Here is a 26,741-nt window from a genome sequence, read left to right on the forward strand (position 1 = left end):
TTAATCTTCATGTTTTTGGGGGACAATACATCTTTAACAAAGAAACAGATAGAAATAGTTACTCGAACAAAAAATAAAAATGTTAATGAGTTAATCTTGTTAACCTTTTGTATTTTCAAATCTAATATATCAAAAACATACAAAAAGATCAACAATGATTTCGAGCTTGTATTGTTCCGAGTAGAAGTAAAAAGTTTATTAGCTCTAATACAAGTGTTGAAATAAAACTAGACTAGGAAACTACATGTATCAACTGGTAACAAAATAAATGCACCTTGTATTTAAACATTGGGACTACGATCCCGCCCCTGTTAGGTCTAGCTAGAACCATTCACGCATTTCAAGCTAAAACTATCGTGGGACATCAAGTCACTCATTTATTAAATACAGTATAGGCCTACAAGGCAGACTGGACTGGACAAGGTTAATTATTTTCAACAGACTAATCACAATTTCCCTCCATGTGCTTAACACACAAAACAATCTCCATCAGGAGGCCTGCTTTATTTTCGTGACAACACAAAGAGCCGGCTTAGGGGAAATGTTTTTTACTACAAAATAAAAACAATAGAAACAAAAATTTGGCTTAATATATTTAAAACAAATAAATGCTGAGGTATGTTTTATTTACGGCAAATGTTGTCCTAATTTTGTAGGGCTAAGATCTAGGCCTATACAGTGGAAATAAAGATGAAACGCGTGGGTATTAAGCACAAAAATATGCAAATAGAAACAACCTCATTTTTTCTCTGCGGTTTGTAATGTGACCTTGTTAGCTCAAATACTCAGTGATGAAAAGGAAACTGTATATCATTTAGTATTTGAATGCAAATGACTTGAGTACGTTAGACAACCAATACTCATGAACCTTAAAGATGAACTAAACAACAACAATCTATCCATGTTCTGGGAATTGTTTACTACTTGCTCTCTAGATCTTAAATACCACTCGACAAACATTGTAAAATTTTTCTGACCATGGCTTGGAACACACGAAATGATATAGATAATACAATTCCATCTCAAACTTAATTTATTCATTTTCTTAGTATTTAATCTTTCTCAGTTTTCTTAAATTTTTGTTTTTGTAATTAATTGTTCTTATGTCTAATTTCTTGTTTTGTATTTATATTTAAGTGTGTATGTATTATTTTTCACTGTAAACTTGTTGCACATCTCACTGAGACTGTGCCTCTGATTTAAAAGTTCAGTGTCTAAAATCAGTCATGCAACCGCTTCTGCTCCTGGCTTACAATTCGAAATTCTATTAGTTATAAAAGAATTTTATGATTAAGATTCATTGAATGGGTTCTCATGCTCCATCTCGTTAATAGAACAGGCAAGTCAATATTTAAAAATATTCTGAGATAGGCCTATCACAATACATGTTTTGTATCTTTGAACGGTGTAGGCTATGTACACCTACACGCGGTTAGCTTTTAGTAAAAATGCTGAGGACGTGTTGGATTGTGCGATGACTTATAAATAATGCAACTAACTGAAAACCAACTCATTGTTTCTGTTTTTCCGGCTTGATATTTATGCCAAAATAGATATTTTAAGCTAATTTTATTATCATTTTTTGCTGAATCCCAAAAAGGTAGGTGCCAATTTTTTTTCGACCATCCCTTCAGCCGTCATTTTGAATTTTAAAATGACCAACATTTTACACTACACATGTTCATCATGGCTACGATTTAACGTTAACTAAAACTGCTCATGCGTTTTAATATTTTCATCTACTTTTGTTTTCGTGACGTGAAAAATTACTGTAGGCCTACGCAACCAATCAGAACTCAATTTTGGATTTCGCATCTAATAAAACGTGTATTATGGTTTCCATTGTGAAAATATGTGTGATGTGATGACTGACTGATACTTTTGTTATTATTTTTGAATATGAATGCACAAATTGTCCTTTTATAAAGCTTACCGGGTTCTATTTTACTCAATTGTCAGCATTCTGTTTTCTAATCGAATGGTAATTTACATGGTAAGCTTTTTCCTAAAATTGTATTAAGGCTAATTCAATATAAACTAGCCTATAGTTGTTTCATCTGATCATATAGGTACTCTAGACATAGGCCTACTATTTTACCACCCATTCTATTTCTAGGCAAATTACAGTATTTAGGCCTATAATGTACCGTAATCTGAGTCTCCTGAATCCAGTTCTGACACTTTGATCTATTTTGGACTTTAGGCCCCTACTTAGCCGATCGATTTGTAGCAAGGTACAAACTGGGCTTTATACCTTCACCTCAATAAAATAAAAGGCATATTCTTAACATAAATAAGCAAGACCGACGCATGGTCTATATATAGTTTGTACAATCTCGAAAAAATAATGGCATAAAGTATATTAATGATTTATTCAACTATATTTATCATTATAATCAAAATCACTTTTTGTGTAGAAAATACCTTTAATTGACTTTAAGTTTTGTATATGTGAACCACATTATAGTTTACTTTGTATTATGTAGGCCTATGTCAAAAAATATGCCACCCGAGGCCTGTTAAAGTCGGGCAAAGTGTCTGGATGAATAAATTTATTATATTATGCTCTAACATTTTTAAGATTAATCGTAAAATGAAAGAAAATGAAACTGAAAAAGAACCGATGTTACACAAAGAGGGTAAGAATATTCTAAATCAATAATATAATTATTCAAATAAATTTGCCTATTTTTCACAGGAATAAAATAATTGAGTTAGAATATAATATAATATTAAGATAGAATATTGGTAATTTTAAATATCTTTTAATTCTAATTCTTTCTATTCTAAATAAATAATTATTCAAATAAATTAGCCTATTTTCACAGGAATAAAATCATTGAGTTACCAATAGAACATTGGTAACTTAAAATATCTTGAAATTATCTTGCTTTGCTTAATGTTATGTTAGACGCACCTCAAATACTGCCGATTCGTTGTATCATTGTGTTCATGTGCTTCATTGCCGTCACACTGAACTATGCTACAAGAATGAACTTTAGTGTTGCATTGTTGGCCATGGTACCAAAAGATGGAATGAATTTGTCTATGACTGATACAAGTAAACATGAGGTGGGTACAATCAGCATCAATTGAGTTTCAGTATAAATTTGACCCAATTCGGTTCCATGTCAACTCGGTGACCAAGGTATAGGCCTTGACGGTGTCTGATCATTTCGGCCGCCAGTCATTTCGGCCGCCGGTTATTGAACGCCCATAATCATGAAACGCCAAAAAAGACAAAATATGTATTGTTAATTTCGGCCGCCAGAATCGTCAATATTGTTAATAACGTATGGCACGCATTAATTTTTAAAAAGGGTGTATACATGTGCCTATCGCCTATAAGACGTGTGTAAATCACAGCCGATTTATGACTTCTATGGAGGGATTAGTTTAGTAGTTTTAACTAAAGTATTTTTACACGACTTACTGTATTTCACAGTGGTTGTTGTGGGGTGGGGGTTTGAGGAGGGGTTGTGCCATAGATTAACAATATTGACGATCGATATGCACTGTGACCGTATATTGACGACCGATTAAATAGATTACTTTGTAGCTTCATGGGACAAGTAAGCATAGAAAATGGCGTTAAACTGAGTTGAATTGGGACGGAGTTGACTGAAATTGAATTAATTAATTTGCAACGACAAAGATGAGGAAATCTGTAAGAATCAGAAAAAGCCGCCCTAACCGATGAAGGGTTAGTGTTCCCCGAAAGCTGGTAATGTTTCTGATTGTTTTACTTCAACGTTTTGATTTAGCTTTTTTCTTATTTAATTTTGTATCTCCATTGTTGGGATCCATTCATTGACACCCACAGCATTGTCATTATTTTTAGTAATTTGTCTTTGGATTTATATGTGTATATGTATATATATACACTGAACACAATAATACTGAAATTACAATTTAAAACAAACTGGTGAATATGGCCTATAATGTGTGTATTAGTAGGGAAAGATAATAAGGCTACAGATATTTTCGAATGTTATGATGATAATAATGAGACCAAATATGGAATTATTAATTTTAAACTAATATAGGCCTACTTATGGTTTGTAAATATATCTATATATTAATGCTACTAAATTGGTCACGTAATTTTATCCATCTCCTCCGAAACCGCTGAGTGATACGTGCTCGAATGGTACGTGCTCACATTTGGCACACTACGGTAATGTTTCTTGATATCAAATTTTTGTTTTTTGTGAAGGTGAAGATAAACTTTGAAACTTACCAACGTTTCGTGCGTTAGCATCACCTTCACAAAAAACGAAAATTTGATATCAAAAATATTTTGGGAAGGAGATGAATTTTTTCAATTCTAATGTTTCTTGATGGGCCGCACACGAATTTATCCTAAATTTATAGGATGAACACCAAAACGCTGTGGTCATATCAATGCTTAGACATTCGAGTTCGAATCCGCGAAATGTGCAAATAAGTATCCCCGCTTAAGGCAACAAATCAAAACTAGACCACAATTTAATTACTAAGTATAGCAAAAAAGATAACAAAGATCCCACGAAAAAATTGAAAAATATCAAAACCATTCAAATAAAAAAAAATGTAAACGATATAAACACAAGGTTTGATATATTGAACAAAATTTACCACCAACAATACTGGAAACAATTAATTAACAATAACAGTGTATTCAGCTCGTGTTTCTGCAGCAATGTATTTTTCATTCGATTTATTTCCATTCTTTCTTCCGTATTCTGAGTTGTATGAAAAAATGTCTCTGGCGGAACTTTCGCCGATGAGCTATGCTCAACGCGATTATAAGATCATTTTCCGAATATGAGCACTGTTTCTGTAATTTGACAGTATGATTTATATATAATTTACACAGTGCTACGCAACACAATTGATTTACATTATAAACAATATTTTTTAAACCGTTGCGTATTAAAGTTGGAATTTATTCTGAATAGTTAAGCCTCCACTGATTGTGAGGGCGTTTGTTGTATGAGACAATGTATCTGGTGGGTGAAAATCTGTGATATTTCCATATATATGGCTCTGTGGTCTAGTGGTATGACACTCGCCCTGTAAGTGAGAGGTCGCCGGTTCGAATCTCGCCATAGAGCTAAGCTCGTCGCGATTACAAGATCATGTTCCGAATATGAGCACTGTTTCTATAACTCTATGATCTATATATAATTTACACTGTTCTACGCAACACAATTGATTTACATATACACAATATACAGATTCTCACACACCAGATACATTCTCTCATTTAATACGGAACTTTCGCCGATGAGCTATGCTCGACGCAATTATGAGATCATATTCTGAATATGAGCACTATTTCTATAATTTGATTATTTTTCATAATATTTTTTTACAGTAAACCATTTTTTTCCAATTTTTTGGTGGATAATTAATATGTGGCATTAAAATGGCATAGGCCTATTCAACAAAAATTGTTAAAAGAATTATTTTGTGAAGGGGACAATACATCTTTAACACAATAAAGTTCCATTATCTAGTATTGCTTTTATTGTTGAGCTAACAGATATTTCAAAGTGAAGGAATATTTTGTGTATAACAAAATCAATGGCCATAAATAGTTATTTTTGATACAATTAGATTTTTTTTAAATTGTCAATGTACTTTTATCAGAGAGGAGTGCGCTTTTATTAAACTTACTCATCCTATGTATATTAGTATATAACCACATAAAGGTTAGGCCTACTGCTAGTATTTTATTATTCTAATGTCACACTATAATAATGGGAAGAATACTTCAATGACAACAACATCGATTAGGTGCAAAACATGTTTGTTACTGAAAGTATGTAAAAGGGAAGATAAAAACAAACTAGCACAATTCATTCATAAGATGTTACATAGATTACTGCTTAACATCAGAGGCTTTATAAATGGAAACAACCACTAACTTGTAGTAAATGTAAAGAAATTGAAAATAATGTTATTTTTTAGCTGTAATTGAATTTATTTACCTTGATTTACCTTGACCTTTAGACTATAAACCTGTTAAGGTTTGAGTCCCTCTTTGAACATCTTGGTTATATGGCTCAAACTTTAGGTTGTGGGTTTTCCAGTGTGTTTCAAGATGGGTTTTAAAATTATTTATAGAGGATGCATTTACTATATGATATGGCAAACTATTCCAATCATTTACTGCAGATATTGAAAAGAATTTCTGTCTGTGTTTCGATTTACTATGAACTTTTTTAATTTTAAAATTGTGGCCTCTAGTTACAGTAGATGGTGCTAATTCAAAAAAGACACCCGGATTAACATTATCATACTTTTGTATCATTCTAAAAATCTGTAAGCAGCAAGACCTCTTTCTTCGAAATGCTAATGATGGCAGTTTCATAAATTTCATTCGGTCACTATATGGTTGAGTTTTAATTTCCACAGCAAGTTTTGTGGCTCTTTGCTGAACTTTTTCTAAGAGAATAGAATCACCAACAAACTGAGGAAGACTAGAATATTCTAAAATCGGTCTAACCATTGATTTATAAAGGATAGACACTAAATGACTGTCTAAATATTCAAAGGTTCTCTTAATTAAACCAAGTCTAGAGTTAGCCTTTTTAACAACTTCAACGATATGATCATGAAAATTCAATTTATTATCAACTAAAACACCAAGATCTCTCATCTGAGTTACAACTCCCAACTGAATTCTATCTGAACCTGTTCCCATAAAGTATGTTGTGTTCAAGGATTTTTTACCGAGATGCATAACCTTACATTTATTAATATTAAAGGGCAACTGCCACTTTACTGACCATTTATACATCTTATCAATGTCCGCCTGAAAATCAAGAGCATCTATGTCTGAATCAACAGCTTTGTATGTCTTTGAATCATCAGCAAACAAAAAAAGAGGTGACTTAACTAATTGAGGCAGATCGTTGATAAATATTGTAAAGCAGATTACACCATATACACTCCCTTGAGGAATACCACTCTGGACCGATATCCAATCCGAAACTTCGCCATTTACCACCACTCGCTGGACACGATTTGACAAGTATATTTTAGTCCATTTCAACAATTCACCACGAATACCATATGTATGCATTTTATGGAGAAGTCTTTCATGTGGAACAGAGTCAAAAGCTTTTTGAAAATCACAGTACAAGATATCGACAGAGTGTCCTTCATCTATCATTGAAGACCATTTCTCAGTGGCCTCAAGCAGTTGCGTGTTGCAGGATCTTCCCTTGCGAAACCCATGCTGTTCGTTACAAAATAGTTTATTATCTTCCATATGTTTCGATATTTCATTCTTGATGAATGTCTCCATGGTTTTACATAGTATTGACGTTAAACTCACTGGCCTATAGTTTAGAGGATTAGTTTTACAGCCTTTCTTATAGATTGGTGAAACATTAGCTTGCCTCCATTGTTCAGGAATAGTTCCCTCATGTAAAAGCTTGGAAAATAAAGTGCTGAGAATTGGACTAATTTCATTTGCCGTTTCTTTTAAAAGTCGAGAGTGCACACCATCTGGTCCTGGAGACTTACAAATGTCTAATGCTAATAGGTGCTTTCGAATTTCATTCTCCGGAAATGCAACAGTATACAAAGGTTCGACTTCATGATCAAGGTTAAGTTTAAGCACGGGAATGTCAGAAATATTTTCTTTAGTAAAAACTGTTGCAAATGCTTGGTTTAAGAGTGCAGCTTTTTGTCTATTATCTACAATCAGTTCGCCTCTCTCGTCTTTTAATGCAGAAATGCCCGTCTTTTTGCCAGTTTTCTCCTTATAATATTTCCAGAAACTCTTAGGATTCACTTTTATCTCGGATGCCAACTTGCATTCAAAACTTTTCTTCGCTTTTTTTATTGCCTTATTTGTCTCATTTCTAACTTTAATATAAGCATTCCATCTTTCCGGTGTTCTTCTACTCTGATATCTATTCCATGCTTTATGTTTCTGTTTAACTATAGACACTGTTTCGACGTTCATCCACTGCTTCTTATACCTTTTAGTTTTAGACCTTAAAGGAACATACTGTAAAATACAGAAATCTAACAGGGAATAGAGAGAATTAGCAATAGAAACACCATCAAGTTCATACATATCAATATTTAGTTTCGATTCTTTTATTTTAGTTCTAATAGCTTCGTAGTTGGCTTTGTATTAATTTCTTGTAGGAGTGACATTTTCTTTTTCTATAAAACTTAAAGCAAGATTAAAGGTTAAAACAACATGGTCACTCTTTCCCAATGGTGCACTACTAATAAGATCACAGACATCAAACTCTTCCCTTGAAAGTACTAAATCTAGTATATTAGATTCTTCTCCAGTACGATGTCTTGTCGGACAGTCTACATGTTGATGCCACATTAAATCATCGATTAAATCGGTAAATTTTTGGTTCACATTATGTGATAACCCTTTGCTACTCCAGTTTATCCCTTTAAAATTAAAATCGCCAGCAACAATCATATGATCAGCCCTGTACTTGTCTGCTGCAACCAAAATATCTTTTAAATCCTCAAATTTGTCCGCGTGACTACTTGGACTGCGATAAACACAATCAATTAAAACATTAATATCATTTAATTTAATATTCACAAATATATTCTCATCAAAACCACCTATGTCAACCTGAAATACAGTCAATGCATCTTTTACTAGGATCGCGACTCCTCTATGTTCCAGTTTACTAAATAAATTATAACCTTCTAAATTAAAAATGTTCTCATCAATTTCATACAGATAATGTTTAGGTAATATTTCATTTAAGATTATAATATCCGGTTTAAGCTGATTTATTCTTATTCGGAGTTCTGCGATTTTGTTAGTTAATGTATCACAATTAGTGTAAAAAAAAGAAAGATTATCTCTGTCAATGTTGATAATGTTATTTCTTCGATAATTAAAATTAAAAGTATTATTTTCTAAATTATAATTACTTTCTGTGTTTATTTTCTTTGTGTTATTAGTGTTGTGCCTGGTATTGTTTGACCTGAGGGTTGTGGTTTGGGCTTGTCCGAAAGGGCACCTTCACAATCTCGTAGTTTCTTATCATTAAATTGGTCTCACCAGTTTGCTCTCTTCTCTCTTTCTCGACTTTCAGCGTATTAAACCGGTCACGATCTAACTTGCTTCGGTCTCTACTAACCCCTTTAATTTTTTTATCCCATGCATTCTTAAGTATAAGCTCCTTGTCTCTTATATCATAGAAAACTAATTTAATAGGACGTCTTTTATTAGGTTCTCGTTTGCCTAAACGGAAGAAAGTTCTGATTTTACTATCCACATGCTGTATATCAAGTCCATGAAGAAATTGAACTACGTTCTCCCAATCATCTTTTTTCCTCAAATTAGACTCAGTTTTATCGGATTCTTCAATCTCATACACTATAATATTTGCTTTACGCTTTTCTCTATCTTCATGCTCGCTAAACTTCTCCTCCATGCTATTTATTAACTTCTTTTCTAGTCTTTCTTCAGTTTTTAAATACATTTCTGTTTGGTTAGATAGTATCTTATCAATTTTCTCAGTATTTGCTTCAATATGCTTTGCTAGCTTAGTTTGTGTTGTTGCAATGCTGGAAAGGTTCTTCATAATATCTTTTGCCGTAGTATTGCATGATCGACAATACCAATGTACCGAGTCATTATTACCATGTGCATTAATCAATTGATAGAGGCTATTACTGACATTTTGACACCCTTTGTGGAACCAAAGATTGCATAGATTGCAGAGCAGACCTTCCTCAATAACATTCTGACTACAAGAGCCACATTCTCCACAAACTTTGCCTTCCTTGGGAACTGATTTCTTTTTTGGGGGCATTTCTATCTATTATTGAGCGAAAAAATACAAAAATGTCAAACCAATACTAAAACCAATAATAACAATTGAAAATGTCCAACACTACCTAGACCAAATAATCCAAAATAAATAAATAAATAAATAACAGTTGAAAATATCGAACACTGCCTAGGCTGGTAACTACTAGGCCTACACCTACCTCCTTCCCGGTTAGAGTAGCTGGTTATGAAAGCAAGTCAATCAGGCATGAGTTGGCCTAGCTTTCAAACAACCAAAAATGCTCCTAAATATTTGTCTTTACAGAGTTAAACAGTAAGGTATAGCTCTAGTATTAGGTAATTGTTAATATCTCTTACAGATAGTGTTACAATTTAGAAGGATTAAAGTGATTTTTAGAGATTTAAATTTAATACTTAACCAACTATGAAAACACACTGTTACCATTGAATTCAAGAAAATGCTTAGTACCTTCATAATTTTAAACCACATTATTGATATCATTTAAGCAGGGCGGATCCAGAATTTTGAAATAGAGGTGTTTGGTGTAAGTCTTTGAGCCTGGGTCGAAGCGAAATTAGGTAATTGACACCTTGATCGTCAGAAATGATACTCTCGCACATAAAATAAATGATACTCTCGCACATAAAATTAATGATAAATTGCACCTCTAGATGATAACACCCCCATGTATTTCACATCAATAATCAGCAAAACGATTTTAGTTTTACCGCTGGTAAACAAGGTGCATAATTATAAACATTTTGTGTGCTATGTTAGATGCGCGTGTTCTGTGTGGAGAAACGCTGATTGTTTAGTTGTTTTTCACACACGTACAGTCGATTGTCCACGGGGCACCTTGGCGCCCCTTGGACCCATAGCCAAAAATCATTTGTCCGTCTTTCCAAACGGATCTGCGCCGTTGCCACCTGTACGCGCTAGATGATTACGATTGGATGGATTTAAGCCACTGGAAATTTAAAAAATATTTGATCCGATGGAATGATAGAAGCACCTTTGACGTTAACTATTCTTTATTTGTGTAAAAATTACTGTACACATGGGTACGTAAAACGTTTGGCGTGTCAACGATTTTTTTTAACAAAATTTTAAATCCGCTCCTGATTTAAGCACTTACTACTTTAACATTGAATGTAAACAATAATAATATACCGTATTTCTTTGAATAAACGCCCCGGGGCGCGATTTTTTTTTTCGTACATAAGTTGTGGACCCCCTCATGAAACGTCACAAAATAAACATGAATAATTCATCAGTTAAATGTGTTGTTCCGTGTGCACCCAAGCGTATAGCAACAAGAAGCGATTACACAACTGCGATACGATACTTTCTACAGTAGGCCTAGGATTCTAAGTCAATTCACGCGATTGCCTTCGCGCACTCTTCTTCACACAAAATGTGTCGAGTCGAGGCTAATCGACAGCTAGGCAAGACATAAACTAAGTAGTAATTCATTGGACATAGCCCAAAGAAAGCTTAGACCCACAAGAATAAAGAATGTGTATAATTTGTGTAGGCCCTACACAAATTATTGTATCTTTTTTAATTCTGCTATTTTATTATCAAACAATGCATGTACTCAAAGGAACTTTAAATATGCGCGTATATGAACACATGAGATGGGAAGATTAGACCCACGAGAATAAAAAATGTATTTTTGTGTAATGTTTATTGTTTAATTTTGCTGACTTATTACTCGGATTGTGTCATACCTATAACACACACACACACACAGCTCTACTAGAATAGACATATGTTTAGAGACTAATAATTAGGCCAAGGCCTAATAGTATTAATAGAAACTATAATTTTAACACGTAATTCTTTAGTAATACATTATATTAAAAACACTATCATAAACTAAAGGCTGATTATTTCGATAATCCACACAAAACGCCGCTATTCTTCTATGAAATCGCCCGCCGCAACAACAGCGCGGAGATAGGCCTAGAATTGTACCGCACTTGTGTGTAATCACTTCTTGTTGCTATACGCTTGGGTGCACACGGAACAAGAACATTTAACTGATGAATTATTCATGTTTATTTTGTGACGTTTCATGAGGGGGGTCCCAAACTTATGTACGAAAAAAAAAATCGCCCCCGGGGCTGCCAATTAAGTCAGAAATCATAAATATTTAGAGGGTTAGGTTTAGTATATTTTAAGAAGTAGATAAAACACGATTTTGTGCCATAACGGATTTCTACAATCCGCATTATTTATAGAATTTTCCTAAAAAAAAGCTATCATTAGAATTAAAAATATTATTTGAAAAAACAGATGTGGTTGTAAGATTTGTTTAATTATTGAGAAAGCATACAGTTTGATAATGTCAGCCATAATGTACATTATGGTAAATATTTTAGAGATAGAAAAAGATCAATAAAATAGATCGACAATATGCAAATCCTTGTTTATTCTATAAATTTATAATTCGCTATCATTTTTATAATTATAGAAAAAAACATACTAGCTTTTTTAGGTTAAAATATACTGTCCGTTTTCCAAAACAACAATAGACATTACACAATGAGTTTTGTTCGGATTATGAGCTTCTTATTTAAACTAGGTTTAATGTGCAGGAACTGCTTTATTTAATAAAAAAAATAAATGGTATGGGCCAAAAAAATCTTTATAATGTCCATTTTTTTCGCGAAGTACACACAAAGCAAAGAAAACAAATTTTAATAACTGCAGAATATTTTTAATTTTTAATCATTCATTTCTTTAATACAACTTTACTATAAAGTTCATCTACATGGTCATAAACATTATGACTACAGTATATGGTTGAGCTATTGTTATAAAAACTACATGGTCATAAACTTGACTACAGTATATGGTTGAGCTACTGTTATAAAAACTACACGGTCATAAACATTATGACTACAGTATATGGTTGAGCTATTGTTATATAAACTACATGGTCATAAACTTTATGACTACAGTATATGGTTGAGCTATTGTTATATAAACTACATGGTCATAAACTTTATGACTACAGTATATGGTTGAGCTATTGTTATACAAACTACATGGTCATAAACTTTATGACTACAGTATATGGTTGAGCTATTGTTATATAAACTACATGGTCATAAACTTTATGACTACAGTATATGGTTGAGCTATTGTTATATAAACTACATGGTCATAAACTTTATGACTACAGTATATTGTTGAGCTACTGTTATACAAACTAGATGGTCATAAACTTTATGACTACAGTATATGGTTGAGCTATTGTTATATAAACTACATGGTCATAAACATTATGACTACAGTATATGGTTGAGCTATTGTTATATAAACTACATGGTCATAAACTTTATGACTACAATTCTTTATAATAGAAAATAATCAAGGTAATGAATTATTCATAATGTCTGGAAGGCGTTTATTATTTGTTGGTGTAATGGTAACATGTATAATCATATAAACATAACACAAATAATATCGATAAAATAATAAAAAGTGATAAAATAAAGTGAAAAATGTTTGATAATAGTAAATCATGTCAATCAATAAACTCTATTACAAAAATTGAAATGTTTTTATTCCAAATCATGTTCCATGGTGGGTTTATTCCAAATCATGTTCCATGGTGGGTTTATTCCAAATCATGTTCCCAGAGGTCCCAACTTGGGAAAGTCTATTCGCAGGAGATTTTGTCGTGAACCACATTCAATTCATCGGGGCGTCGAAAGTCAACGCGCGGTGAATCGAAAATCAACACGCGGGGAATCGAAAATCAACACGCGGGGAATCGAAAATCAACACGCGTGTCGTTTACGTCTCTTAATTAACTAAATATGTTACATCAAAGATAATAATACTGTTGATTCTTTACCTATTTATATTCTTTGGTTACATATACAGTATATACAATATTTACACATAAGTTGGCTTAATTTTTAAATAGGTTTATACATCAGTATTTTTACATTCTAATATTTTTTTTATGGACACATCCTCAGTACAAAAAATGTAAAAAATATATACTGTATTTTAACTAATATTCAGTATATAAAATAATTTAACTTAATTACATAATGTACAATAAACACATATGATAGTATTGCCCAATAGAATTTACTCATTTTTTTTAGGCACAGGCCTAGGCCTAGCCTAGGGCTTCTACTTCTAGCTAGGCCCTAGCTAGCTACCATTTTAAAACCCCAAAACAATCGAAATAACTATTCCGAATCCGTCTTATGCTACATTACGCGAGTTAACATATTATTTCAGATGAAAAACATTGAGTTTTATATTGTTTTATCCATACGTAATTACACTGGCATTAAAGATATAACATTAAAATGTAGGCCGTTTATGAGCTATTTCGCCGATTTCTTATCGCTGGGAAATTCCCCACCAGCGACATCGATCGATCGAGGAGTAGGCCTAGCTAGGCTAGAGGCCTAGCGTGCATGCCGGAACGGGTGGATTATTGCTATATAATAAATAACAAGTTTGAACAAAAGAGCTTACGAAAATCTTTTTTTTATTTTTATTTAACGTAGGCCTACTTGCTTGACGAATCCATGCCTTTTAAATCATTTAACATGTTCGTATTATCGGATCGTACAGTAAAACCAAATAAAACACCGCCTCAACAACCTCGTGCGATGTGCGATCTGTTGTTCTTTGCAGCGGATCAACATTGGTAGAGTTCATTAATTATGAGGGTGTTTAAAAATGTAATAACTATTAAAAACGTGTCTCAACCACTTTGTAATCAAAGCGTTTATTTAGTTAAAACTTGGATCCTCCCAAAATTGATAATCGCGTATTCCGGTTAGCACGTGATTGATTCACGGTTGGTTGCACGCTTCTTTTTTTTTCTACGTCCTGCGTGTAGTAGCGTGCATGTTTATATTATTGTTACGGTTTAACAAAGGCAGTGCATACAAATAAAAATACAATAATAGACCCACGGAGACTGCATAAATAGACATTGTTTCAACATCCTGCCTCACTTTTGTCTGGTTATTGACTATTGTTGACCTGGGCTGAGGCTGGGTGTAACCGTAAATCAATTTGGCCAAAAATATGGTGAAATTTGAAAATGCGGTAAAAAAATCAAAATGCGGTAGAAAACGTCGAGATAGCGGTAGCGCGGTAGATGGGTACTAAAAGCGGTAGACTACCGCGAGTAGCGGTAGACTTGGGACCCCTGTGTTCCATGGTAGGTTTATTCCAAATCATGTTCCATGGGGGGTTTATTCCAAATCATGTTCCATGGGGGGTTTATTCCAAATCATGTTCCATGGTGGGTTTATTCCAAATCATGTTCCATGGGGGGTTTATTCCAAATCATGTTCCATGGTGGGTTTATTCCAAATCATGTTCCATGGTGGGTTTATTCCAAATCATGTTCCATGGGGGGTTTATTCCAAATCATGTTCCATGGTGGGTTTATTCTAAATCATGTTCCATGGGGGGTTTATTCCAAATCATGTTCCATGGTGGGTTTATTCCAAATCATGTTCCATGGTGGGTTTATTCCAAATCATGTTCCATGGTGGGTTTATTCCAAATGATGTTCCATGGGGGGTTTATTCCAAATGATGTTCCATGGGGTTTTAATCCAAATCATGTTCCATGGTGGGTTTATTCCAAATCATGTTCCATGGGGGGTTTATTCCAAATCATGTTCCATGGTGGGTTTATTCCAAATCATGTTCCATGGTGGGTTTATTCCAAATCATGTTCCATGGGGGGTTTATTCCAAATCATGTTCCATGGTGGGTTTATTCCAAATCATGTTCCATGGTGGGTTTATTCCAAATCATGTTCCATGGTGGGTTTATTCCAAATGATGTTCCATGGGGGGTTTATTCCAAATGATGTTCCATGGGGTTTTAATCCAAATCATGTTCCATGGTGGGTTTATTCCAAATCATGTTCCATGGGGGGTTTATTCCAAATCATGTTCCATGGTGGGTTTATTCCAAATCATGTTCCATGGTGGGTTTATTCCAAATCATGTTCCATGGTGGGTTTATTCCAAATCATGTTCCATGGTGGGTTTATTCCAAATCATGTTCCATGGGGGGTTTATTCTAAATCATGTTCCATGGTGGGTTTATTCCAAATCATGTTCCATGGTGGGTTTATTCCAAATCATGTTCCATGGGGGGTTTATTCTAAATCATGTTCCATGGTGGGTTTATTCCAAATCATGTTCCATGGTGGGTTTATTCCAAATCATGTTCCAATGGGGGTTTATTCCAAATCATGTTCCATGGGGGGTTTATTCCAAATCATGTTCCATGGGGGGTTTAATCCAAATCATGTTCCATGGTGGGTTTATTCCAAATCATGTTCCATAGGGGGTTTATTCCAAATCATGTTCCATGGGGGGTTTATTCTAAATCATATTCCATGGTGGGTTTATTCCAAATCATGTGTTCCATGGTGGGTTTATTGCAAATCATGTTCCATAGGGGGTGTATTCCAAATCATGTTCCATGGGGTGTTTATTTCAAATCATATTCCACGGTGGGTTTATTCCAAATCATGTTCCATGGGGGTTTATTCCAAATCATGTTTCATGGTGGGTTTATTCCAAATCATGTTCCATGGTGGGTTTATTCCAAATCATATTCCACGGTGGGTTTATTCCAAATCATATTCCACGGTGGGTTTATTCCAAATCATATTCCACGGTGGGTTTATTCCAAATCATGTTCCATGGGGGGTTTATTCCAAATCATGTTCCATGGTGGGTTTATTGCAAATCATGTTCCATAGGGGGTTTATTCCAAATCATGTTCCATGGGGTGTTTATTCCAAATCATATTCCACGGTGGGTTTATTCCAAATCATGTTCCATGGGGGGTTTATTCCAAATCATGTTTCATGGTGGGTTTATTCCAAATCATATTCCACGGTGGGTTTATTCCAAATCATGTTCCATGGGGGGTTTATTCCAAATCATGTTCCATGGGGGGTTTATTCTAAATCTTATTCCACGGTGGGTTTATTCCAAATCATGTTCCATGGGGGGTTTATTCCAAATCATGTTCCATGGGGGGTTTATTCTAAATCATATTCCACGGTGGGTTTATTCCAAATCATATTCCACGGTGGGTTTATTCCAAATCATGTTCCATGGGGGGTTTATTCCAAATCATGTTCCATGGTGGGTTTATTCCAAATCATGTTCCATGGAGGGTTTATTCTAAATCATATTCCACGGTGGGTTTATTCCAAATCATGTTCCATGGTGGGTTTATTCCAAATCATGTTCCATGGGGGGTTTATTCCAAATCATGTTCCATGGAGGGCTTATTCCAAATCATATTCCACGGGGGTTTTTTTCCAAATCATGTTCCATGGTGGGTTTATTCCAAATCATATTTCATGGGGGGTTTATTCCAAATCATATTCTACGGTGGGTTTATTCAAAATCATGTTCCATGGGGGGTTTATTTCAAATCATATTCCATGGGGGGTTTATTCTAAATCATATTCCACGGTGGGTTTATTCCAAATCATGTTCCATTGTGGGTTTATTCCAAATCCTGTTCCATGGTGGGTTTATTCCAAATCATGTTCCATGGTGGGTTTATTTCAAATCATGTTCCATGGTGGGTTTATTCCAAATCATGTTCCATGGTGGGTTTATTCCAAATCAAGTTCCACGGGGGGTTTATTCCAAATCATGTTCCATTCTGGGTCTATTCCAAATTATATTCCACGGTGGGTTTATTCCAAATCATATTCCACGGTGGGTTTATTCCTAATCATATTCCATGGTGGGTTTATTCCAAATCATGTTCCATGGTGGGTTTATTCCAAATCATGTTCCATGGTGGGTTTATTCAAAATAATATTCCATGTGGGCGGGGGGGGGGGGGGGGTTATTCTAAATCATGTTCCATGGTGGGTTTATTCCAAATCATGTTCCATGGTGGGTTTATTCCAAATCATGTTCCATGGTGGGTTTATTCCAAATCATATTCCATGGTGGGTTTATTCCAAATCATGTTCCATGGTGGGTTTATTCCAAATCATGTTCCATGGTGGGTTTATTCAAAATAATATTCCATGTGGGCGGGGGGGGGGGGTTATTCTAAATCATGTTCCATGGTGGGTTTATTCCAAATCATGTTCCATGGGGGGTTTATTCCAAATCATATTCCATGGTGGGTTTATTCCAAATCATGTTCCATGGTGGGTTTATTCCAAAACATGTTCCATGGTGGGTTTATTCCAAATCATATTCCACAGGGGCTTTATTCCAAATCATGTTCCATGGTGGGTTTATTCCAAATCATGTTCTATGAGGGGTTTATTCCAAATCATGTTCCATGGTGGGTTTATTCTAAATCATATTCAACGGCGGTGGGTTTATTCCAAATCATGTTCCATGGGGGGTTTATTCCAAATCGTATTCCACGGTGGGTTTATTCCAAATCATTTTCCATGGGGGATTTATTCCCAATCATATTCCACGGGGAGTTTATTCCTAATCATGTTCCATGGGGGGGTTTATTCAAAATCATGTTCCATGTGGGGTTTATTCCAAATCATATTCCACGGTGGGTTTATTCGAAATCATTTTCCATGGGGGTTTATTCCAAATCATATTCCACGGTGGGTTAATTCCAAATCATGTTCCTTGGTGGGTTTATTCCTAATCATGTTCCATGGGGGGTTTATTCCAAATCGTATTCCATGGGGATTTATTCTAAATCATATTCCACGGTGGGCTTATTTCAAATCATGTTCCATGGTGGGTTTAGTCCAAATCATGTTCCATGGTGGGTTTATTCCAAATCATGTTCCACGGGGGGTTTATTCCAAATCATGTTCCACGGTGGGTTTATTCCAAATCATGTTCCACGGTGTGTTTATTCCAAATCATATTCCATGAGGGGTTTATTCCAAATCATGTTCCATGGGGGTTTATTCCAAATCATATTCCACGGTGTGTATATTCTAAATCATGTTCCATGGTGGGTTTATTCCAAATCATATTCCATGGTGGGTTTATTCCAAATCATGGGTGGATTGCTATAAAACAGTCTTAACTGATGGTCTTAACTCCCCGATTAAAGCCGGCTTTATCAGATAGACGGTCTTATTAAAGCCACTCCTGATAGACCATTGCTATAAAACAGTCTTAAATAAGACCACGTAAAGTAACAAATTGAGGGCGTACTTTGCGCGTAGAATACCAAATAAGGTAATGTTCGTCACGCTTGTTCAATTCACAAATCATAACAGTACGTACATTTATACACGAGAAAATCTATTCTAGGCCTATATAAGAATAAAATCACCGTTATTATTTTATTTTACACTTAAAACTCGTTCAATTGGTTATCTTTGACGATAAATAATACGTAAAAGTAACAAAAAGAGAGGTTTAAGACTGTTTTAAGACTCCTTCGAGTAGGCTTTAATTTTAAAGACCGTTTACAGGTTAGACCGCGGTATAGCAATGGTCTATAATATAAGACTACTTGCTACGTCACGAATTATAGCCGGCTAAGCGCTAAGACCGGTTATAGACCGCTTATAGCAATCCGCCCCATATTCCATGGGGGTTTATTCCAAATCATATTCCATGGGGATTTATTCCTAATCATGTTCCATGGGGGGTTTATTCCAAATCATGTTCCATGGGGGGTTTATTCCAAATCATGTTCCATGGGGGGTTTATTCCAAATCATGTTCCATGGGGGTTTATTCCAAATCATGTTCCATGAGGGGTTTATTCCAAATCATGTTCCATTGTGGGTCTATTCAAAATCATATTCCACGGTGGGTTTATTCCAATTCATATTCCACGGTGGGTTTATTCCAAATCATATTCCACGGTGGGTTTATTCCAAATCATATTCCACGGTGGGTTTATTCCAAATCATATTCCACGGTGGGTTTATTCCTAATCATGTTCCATGGTGGGTTTATTCCAAATCATGTTCTATGGTGGGTTTATTCCAAATCATGTTCCACGGGGGGTTTATTCCAAATCATGTTCCACGGTGGGTTTATTCCAAATCATGTTCCATGGTGGGTTTATTCCAAATCATGTTCCAATGGGGGTTTATTCAAAATCATATTCCACGGTGGGTTTATTCCAAATCATATTCCACGGTGGGTTTATTCCAAATCATGTTCCATGGGGGGTTTATTCCAAATCATGTTCCATGGGGGGTTTATTCTAAATCATATTCCACGGTGGGTTTATTCCAAATCATATTCCACGGTGGGTTTATTCCAAATCATGTTCCATGGGGGGTTTATTCCAAATCATGTTCCATGGTGGGTTTATTGCAAATCATGTTCCATAGGGGGTTTATTCCAAATCATGTTCCATGGTGGGTTTATTGCAAATCATATTCCACGGTGGGTTTATTCCAAATCATGTTCCATGGGGGGTTTATTCCAAATCATGTTCCTTGGTGGGTTTATTCCAAATCATATTCCATGGTGGGTTTATTCCAAATCATGTTCCATGGTGGGTTTATTCCAAATCATGTTCCATGGTGGGTTTATTCCAAATCATGTTCCACGGGGGGTTTATTCCAAATCATGTTCCACGGTGGGTTTATTCCAAATCATGTTCCACGGTGGGTTTATTCCAAATCATGTTCCATGAGGGGTTTATTCCAAATCATGTTCCATGGGGGTTTATTCTAAATCATATTCCACGGTGGGTTTATTCTAAATCATGTTTCATGGTGGGTTTATTCCAAATCATATTCCATGGTGGGTTTATTCCAAATCATGTTCCATGGTGGGTTTATTCCAAATCATATTCCATGGGGGTTTATTCCAAATCATATTCCATGGGGGATTTATTCCTAATCATGTTCCATGGGGGGTTTATTCCAAATCATGTTCCATGGGGGATTTATTCCTAATCATGTTCCATGGGGGGTTTATTCCAAATCATGTTCCATGGGGGGTTTATTCCTAATCATGTTCCATGGGGTGTTTATTCCAAATCATGTTCCGTGGGGGTTTATTCCAAATCATGTTCCATGAGGGGTTTATTCCAAATCATGTTCCATTGTGGGTTTATTCCAAATCATGTTCCATGGTGGGTTTATTCCAAATCATGTTCCACGGTGGGTTTATTTCAAACAGTAACAATAAAGACAAAATATAAAAAAAGAGATTTGGAAAAATTAGAAACAATAACTTTAATTGGTACTATTGTATTATAAAAAAAATTACTATGAAACAAGTTACCGGTACTAACTTGTTATGATTTATTTATTGGTTACCATGTACATAGTATATGCCTATACATTGTCAATTGTGGTAATACAATAACAAATACAAAATTCACAAAGGATAATAGTTATTTCTGTGTAAAATATTTTAAATTAACAAATTACGAATAAAATGTATATTGGCCTATTGTCTTTGTATTAACAGTTATTTTGCTTTTTAATCTGTAATTCTTTTGTAAGTATAGGCCTAGTATAATAGAAGAATATTAATTGAATGTTGTCATCATTTTAGTCACAAAAGCAGTAGGCATATAGCGATTACGAATTTGTGCAGAAACCTTTCTTTGATGACATTTTAATGCTTTCTACAGATGTTTGATTGGAATCTTGAAACCCAACAATTAATTCTTGGTTCCTTATATTACGGATGTACAATTACACCCGTCATTGGTGGATGGTTAGTTGGAAGATTTGGTGGCTCAGCTATTATATTAATGGGAAATTTGTTGATGTCTTTGATGATGCTATTGACGCCAGTTGCTGCAGAAGTAGGAGTTTGGTTATTAGTAATAACTAGAATCATTGATGGAATGGGACACTGTGTATATATATTCATATTTTAATGTAACCTATGACTGTCGCATTTGCCATCGGAGACACTTCACTTTGTAATTGTTAAAATATCTAGACCTGAATCTAGGCAAATCACAGTTAAAAATATCAAAGCATGCAAAACGTTTCACCTGATTTTGTATATTATATTAGGTATTATTTATATATATATATATATTACCATGAAATTATTCTTAATATTAGGGATTAGTTTATCCTGCTGTGTTTAACCTCGTTACAAACTGGTCAAAGATTAGTGAACGTAGTACTTTTATATCAATTTCCGCATCAGGTAAGTGATATAGCAATTATTTTTTAAGCATAAATAATTATTTAGATGATGTAATAGTAGCAATGAATTTAGTTTATTATAGGCCTAAAATAATAAATTGAATAACTAATGTCGGAGCAAAAGTAATAAATGTTTATATTTTATCTTTAAAATTATACTTTAAGGATTTGGGTTTGGTCCAGTAATTGCTAGTTACTTATCTGCCTCACTCTGTTCAACTGATTTCTTGGGAGGATGGCCATCCACATTTTATTTATTTGGTAAGTAAAACCACTTTGGGTCTTTGAATCGGACTACATTTACCCTCAAATTATTACATCTTATGGTCTTAATTTGAACGTTGAAACTATATCTAAAAGACACAGGTAGACCTGTAATTTAATTTTTTTTTTTCGTAATATGCCACGGTTTCCTCATAAATAAATGTTATAGCCTTTTTGTTTGGCGATCTTCGCATGCTTTTTATTCATATTAGTTAGACCTGTATTACGCGACTGCAGTAATTCTATATGTATGTACATTTGGCAATAAATTGTAATTTTCTTGGAGAAAAAAGTAGAACGAAATTGTTAGGTTCTCAATGATCTATGTAGATGTCTAAGGCAAATACTGAAAATGACAATGCTTGTGAGTATCATTGCCTTTCAGTGCCTGGATAAGGTGCAACTATATTTTATTTGCACGTTCTCTTCATCATATAAATTTTAATTAAATAAAATGTTATACTGTAGGTGTACTTGGTCTAGTATGGTGTATTGGTTGGTGCATTGTGGGATCGAATCAAGTAACCAGTAACAGATGGATATCAACAATTGAAAAAGATTCTATTTTATGTTCTCAAACGGATGAATTCAAAAGTACAAATGTAAGGAAACCAATGATTGAATATAATAGATAGTTCATTTAGTGGCTTCAACCAAAAATAAAACGATATGATTATATGTGTCTTTTATCATATAAAAAACATACATTAAGTCAGCGGCCCATTTTGTGAAAAAAGGGCCTTTTTAGATTGCCATCCAAGAAAATTTCGAATGGTTCAGTTAAAGTGTATTTTTCTCCAAAAACATGAAAAATGAAGATTATTAAAAATAACTTTGAATAGGCCATTTCGCAGTTTCCGTAGAAAACAAATACGATTTCACTTATAAAAGGACAAAATAAACTATTAAACTCAACCAAAACCCCATCTTAAAGTAAATTTGACTATTTTTTGCTTTAAATTACAGTTTTTCGATCCGATTTTAGGTTAAGGCAAAGAGACATTAAAATGTTTCAACAAAACAGGTTTTGAAGAATAGTGTAATAATACTAATCTAGTGTCACGTACATACTTTATTGATATAACGATTACTTTAAATCCATTATCTGTACTTTAGGTACGCCAATACAAAGTTCCATGGAAACAGATCGGCAAGTCACCGGTTGTTTGGACACTGTGCGTTTGCAACATTTCCTTCAATTTCGGATTTTTTCTTTTATTAACAAATGTTCCAATATTTTTCGAAACGATTTTGAGATTTGAGTTGAAATTGGTGAGTATAATTAATATAACTAGTAGTTGCCTACTAGATTATATACTTCATTCTACACACAAGCACAGATGTATAGAAGTTTTTCATATTTTTGGAAAAAATAAAGATGGTTAAAAATTATTTTAAATACCTAAGACCCGAAGAGACATGTTTTAGGAAATCAGTTATTCAAAAGGACTATGCTTTTCATGAAGCGTTCGGTTTTACAACGATAACTTTCAATTTTAAGTTGATGTCTCAGGAACATAAAGTCCTAGACCGAGTGGTAGGGGACCGATTTTATTATATACGACTTAACTTAGTCAGAAAACATAGAGGAATTACATCAAACTGTTTCTTCTTAATTCCACAGACTGGTTTACTAAGCACATTGCCTCATTTTGTATTCTTTATTGTTATGTTATTCGGAGGAGTTCTTGCTGATGCCTTGATATTTCATAAAATATTGTCTGCTATATTCACACGGAAGCTATTGGCGTTTTGCGGTATGTAATAATATTTTTAATAAGTTAAGTTAACTTTTTTTATAATATCTTATCCCAGCTGGATAGAACGAGTACTTGTAACGGTCAGTCTGCGCGTTCACCGTCCTCATCCTACCACTTCTAACCATAACGGAGCCGATAATGTCGTTATGAAGAGGAGGATTGGTGTCTTCCAATATAGTATGGAACACTCATCTATAAAGCCAAATAAAAAAACCGAACATGCTCGACACAAAAACAGTGGCAAGTCATGCTATACTTTAATTTCCCAATAACAGTCTCGGATTACAAATAAAGTAGAAATAATTTATTTATATTTTATATTTTTATCCGTGACAAACGTGACAACGTGTTCCTCCACTGGCGCCACACATGCTGGTTAATAATAATAGAGATTTGTGTTCATCCAGTGTTTAATGTTTGGGCAACATCAATCTATTTATTTAGGCCTACTATATAAAAGTATATTATATTGTATATTTATAACGTTTCATCGTTTATCATTTTATTCTTTTTCATCTAGCTCTTGGGATTTCACCAATTTTCCTAGTGTCCATTGGTTACGTTGCTAACAAAGAACTCGCAGTGATCTTAATGATTGTTGTGTTTGGTATGACCGCTCTTTATATTCCGTCAGTAGAAACGAATGTACTGGATATTTCACCTAACCATTCCGGGTTGATAATTGGACTTATGTCGTCAACATCACATGTCTGTGGATTCATCGCCCCAGCAATTGTAGGCATTTTAACTAGAAGTGGTGTAAGTATAGGCTTATTGATAAATTGATAATTTTTGCAAATGATGATGGATGAGGAGTGGCGAAGATGCTTCAACGGATTTATTCAGTTGATTTAATTACTAGAGAAATATAGCTGTTATATAAATTTCATTTTATCTGATATCTTATATAATCTATATCTTATAAATAAAATATAATTTAATTACCTTATTGTTTTAATTTGGAAGTTTGTGAAGAATTCATTGCAAAAAACAGTGTCTCCAAGAGTAAGAGTAAATAAAATACATTTACTGTAGTAACTGCAAAGAATGTTTTGACATGATTCTTTATGTGTCCATTCCTGTATTTTAGAATACAATCTATCAGTGGAGGAAAATCTTTTGGATTGCAGCCAGTTTACAAGTGATTGGATTAGTGTTTTTTATGATCTTTGGCACTAGTGAGGTACAAGAATGGACCGGAGATGACAATTTGGACACTGAACTCAATGATGAGGGAAAGAAAAATGAATATAGACTACTGAGTCACAATAGCAAATAAGGAATTGAACCTACCTAATTTATATTTAATGCATTGTAGCAGTATGTGATTTATTTGATTCAAAACGAATGACACACAAAAGATGGAACCGTATTAACGAAATAATAAGCAAACCAAAGTTGACCAATGAACAATACACATGTGGACAATACCCACGTTCTGAGTTATTATTTTGTTTTAAAAGTTCATAGTGCACTACGGTTTTTCAAGATTGTATTATTGTAATTCTTGAACGGTGATTGGCTAATAGTTAGGCCATCTACGTCACAGCCAATCACAGCTAAAACACTTTTAAAAATGTAAAAGTAGCAAAAGTAATAAAGGTTTGAATAACAAAGAACTAATCCTTTCCATTGTTGCTTTCCTCTCTCTCTTTTTAGTCGCGTGCAACGCGACTCTACGGCTCACTATGTCGGTCGGTTGGTTGGTCGGTAAATACTAACTCAAATTTGAGCACGCGACTGCAGCCATGTATATGACCCTGTTCTATGCCCGTTTTGTGAAGCTTTTAAAATCGATCAAATGCAACTTCAACATTTGTAGGAAGATCAGTAGAGTAGAGTGGTGAACCAAGAACATACATTGCTTTTTTAGTTTATAATTGCTCCATTAATAAATTGGTTCAAAGCAGCAGTTGCTTTCGGTAGACTTTTCTCAAGCATTGAAAATTTCTCCAGTCTAATATTCTGGTGGAGAGCAGGACATGAGAAAAAAGAAATGCCTATAATATCTTCAGTGAATTTAGAGTTACATGGTACATTAGACCGTCATTTTTCTTTTCTTCTGACCAACTTGGTCTGTTTAATTGGTAACGTATTGGACTTCACATTTCAGAAAAAGCCTGTGCGTCGTAAAGTTAAAAATTTAAAATGAAAATCATTCTGTGTCAATCGTTACAAAGTTGAAGCAGAGCATTAAGCAAGATCTCGGCCGAGGATGGGATTCCATACTATGTACAATGTTCTGTGATCTTATTGAATATTTTGCTACTATTATTAGGTTCTTCTGTAGGCCACTTTTTTTTTTGTTATAAAACACACTTCTCGTAGGCGTGTAGAATATGCGTGTTGTATAAACGCGCCCAAGGTCATATACATGGCTGCAGTCGCGTGCTCAAGTTAGTGTTTACCGACCAAAACCGACCGACCGACCAACCAACCAACCAAGCGCCTTGAGCACTTTGTGGATATGTGCGCTTTAAAAATCTTATTATCTTATCATATCTTACCTACCGACCAATTGACCGACACAGTGAGCTGTAGAGTCAAACATAAAAACATGTTTTTAAAAAAAATGTATTTATAACAGTATGTACTATGAAAGAGTTAAAAACGATATCAAATCTTTTTAAAACATAACATAATTAGTTATATTGGCACATACCTTCTTATAAAATTTGGCCAACGTGTTCATGCGTTGTTTTTTTTTTGTCTATATTTCTTTCTTTCTTTCTTTTCATCTTTCTGTTTTATAGGTAAAATAAGATAATAATAATAATTTAGGTATTCAATAATAATAATGAAAAAAATGATATATT

At 34.3% G+C, this 26,741-nt stretch overlaps 1 protein-coding gene across 1 annotated transcript; it reads left to right on the plus strand.

Annotated features, from left to right (window-relative positions):
* The first annotated feature begins 1,985 nt into the window (after positions 1 to 1,985).
* Positions 1,986 to 21,621, plus strand: LOC140049787 (sialin-like). The gene is made up of 4 exons (XM_072094735.1): positions 1,986 to 1,993; positions 2,582 to 2,639; positions 2,912 to 3,072; positions 21,370 to 21,621. Exons 1-4 carry the CDS (start codon positions 1,991 to 1,993, stop codon positions 21,619 to 21,621), a joined length of 474 nt encoding a protein of 157 aa, XP_071950836.1. The 5' UTR covers positions 1,986 to 1,990.
* Positions 21,622 to 26,741: the final 5,120 nt, after the last annotated feature.

This window comes from Antedon mediterranea, chromosome 5, assembly GCF_964355755.1.
Source record: "Antedon mediterranea chromosome 5, ecAntMedi1.1, whole genome shotgun sequence".
In the NCBI taxonomy this organism is placed as follows: Eukaryota; Metazoa; Echinodermata; class Crinoidea; order Comatulida; family Antedonidae; genus Antedon; species Antedon mediterranea.

Excerpts from the sequence above, each read along its gene's own strand:
- LOC140049787 (XM_072094735.1), top strand. Across the intron at positions 2,640-2,911 it reads ACCGATGTTACACAAAGAGG|ACGCACCTCAAATACTGCCG; the intron begins GTAAGAATATTC and ends ATGTTATGTTAG. Across the intron at positions 3,073-21,369 it reads CTGATACAAGTAAACATGAG|ATGTTTGATTGGAATCTTGA; the intron begins GTGGGTACAATC and ends TGCTTTCTACAG.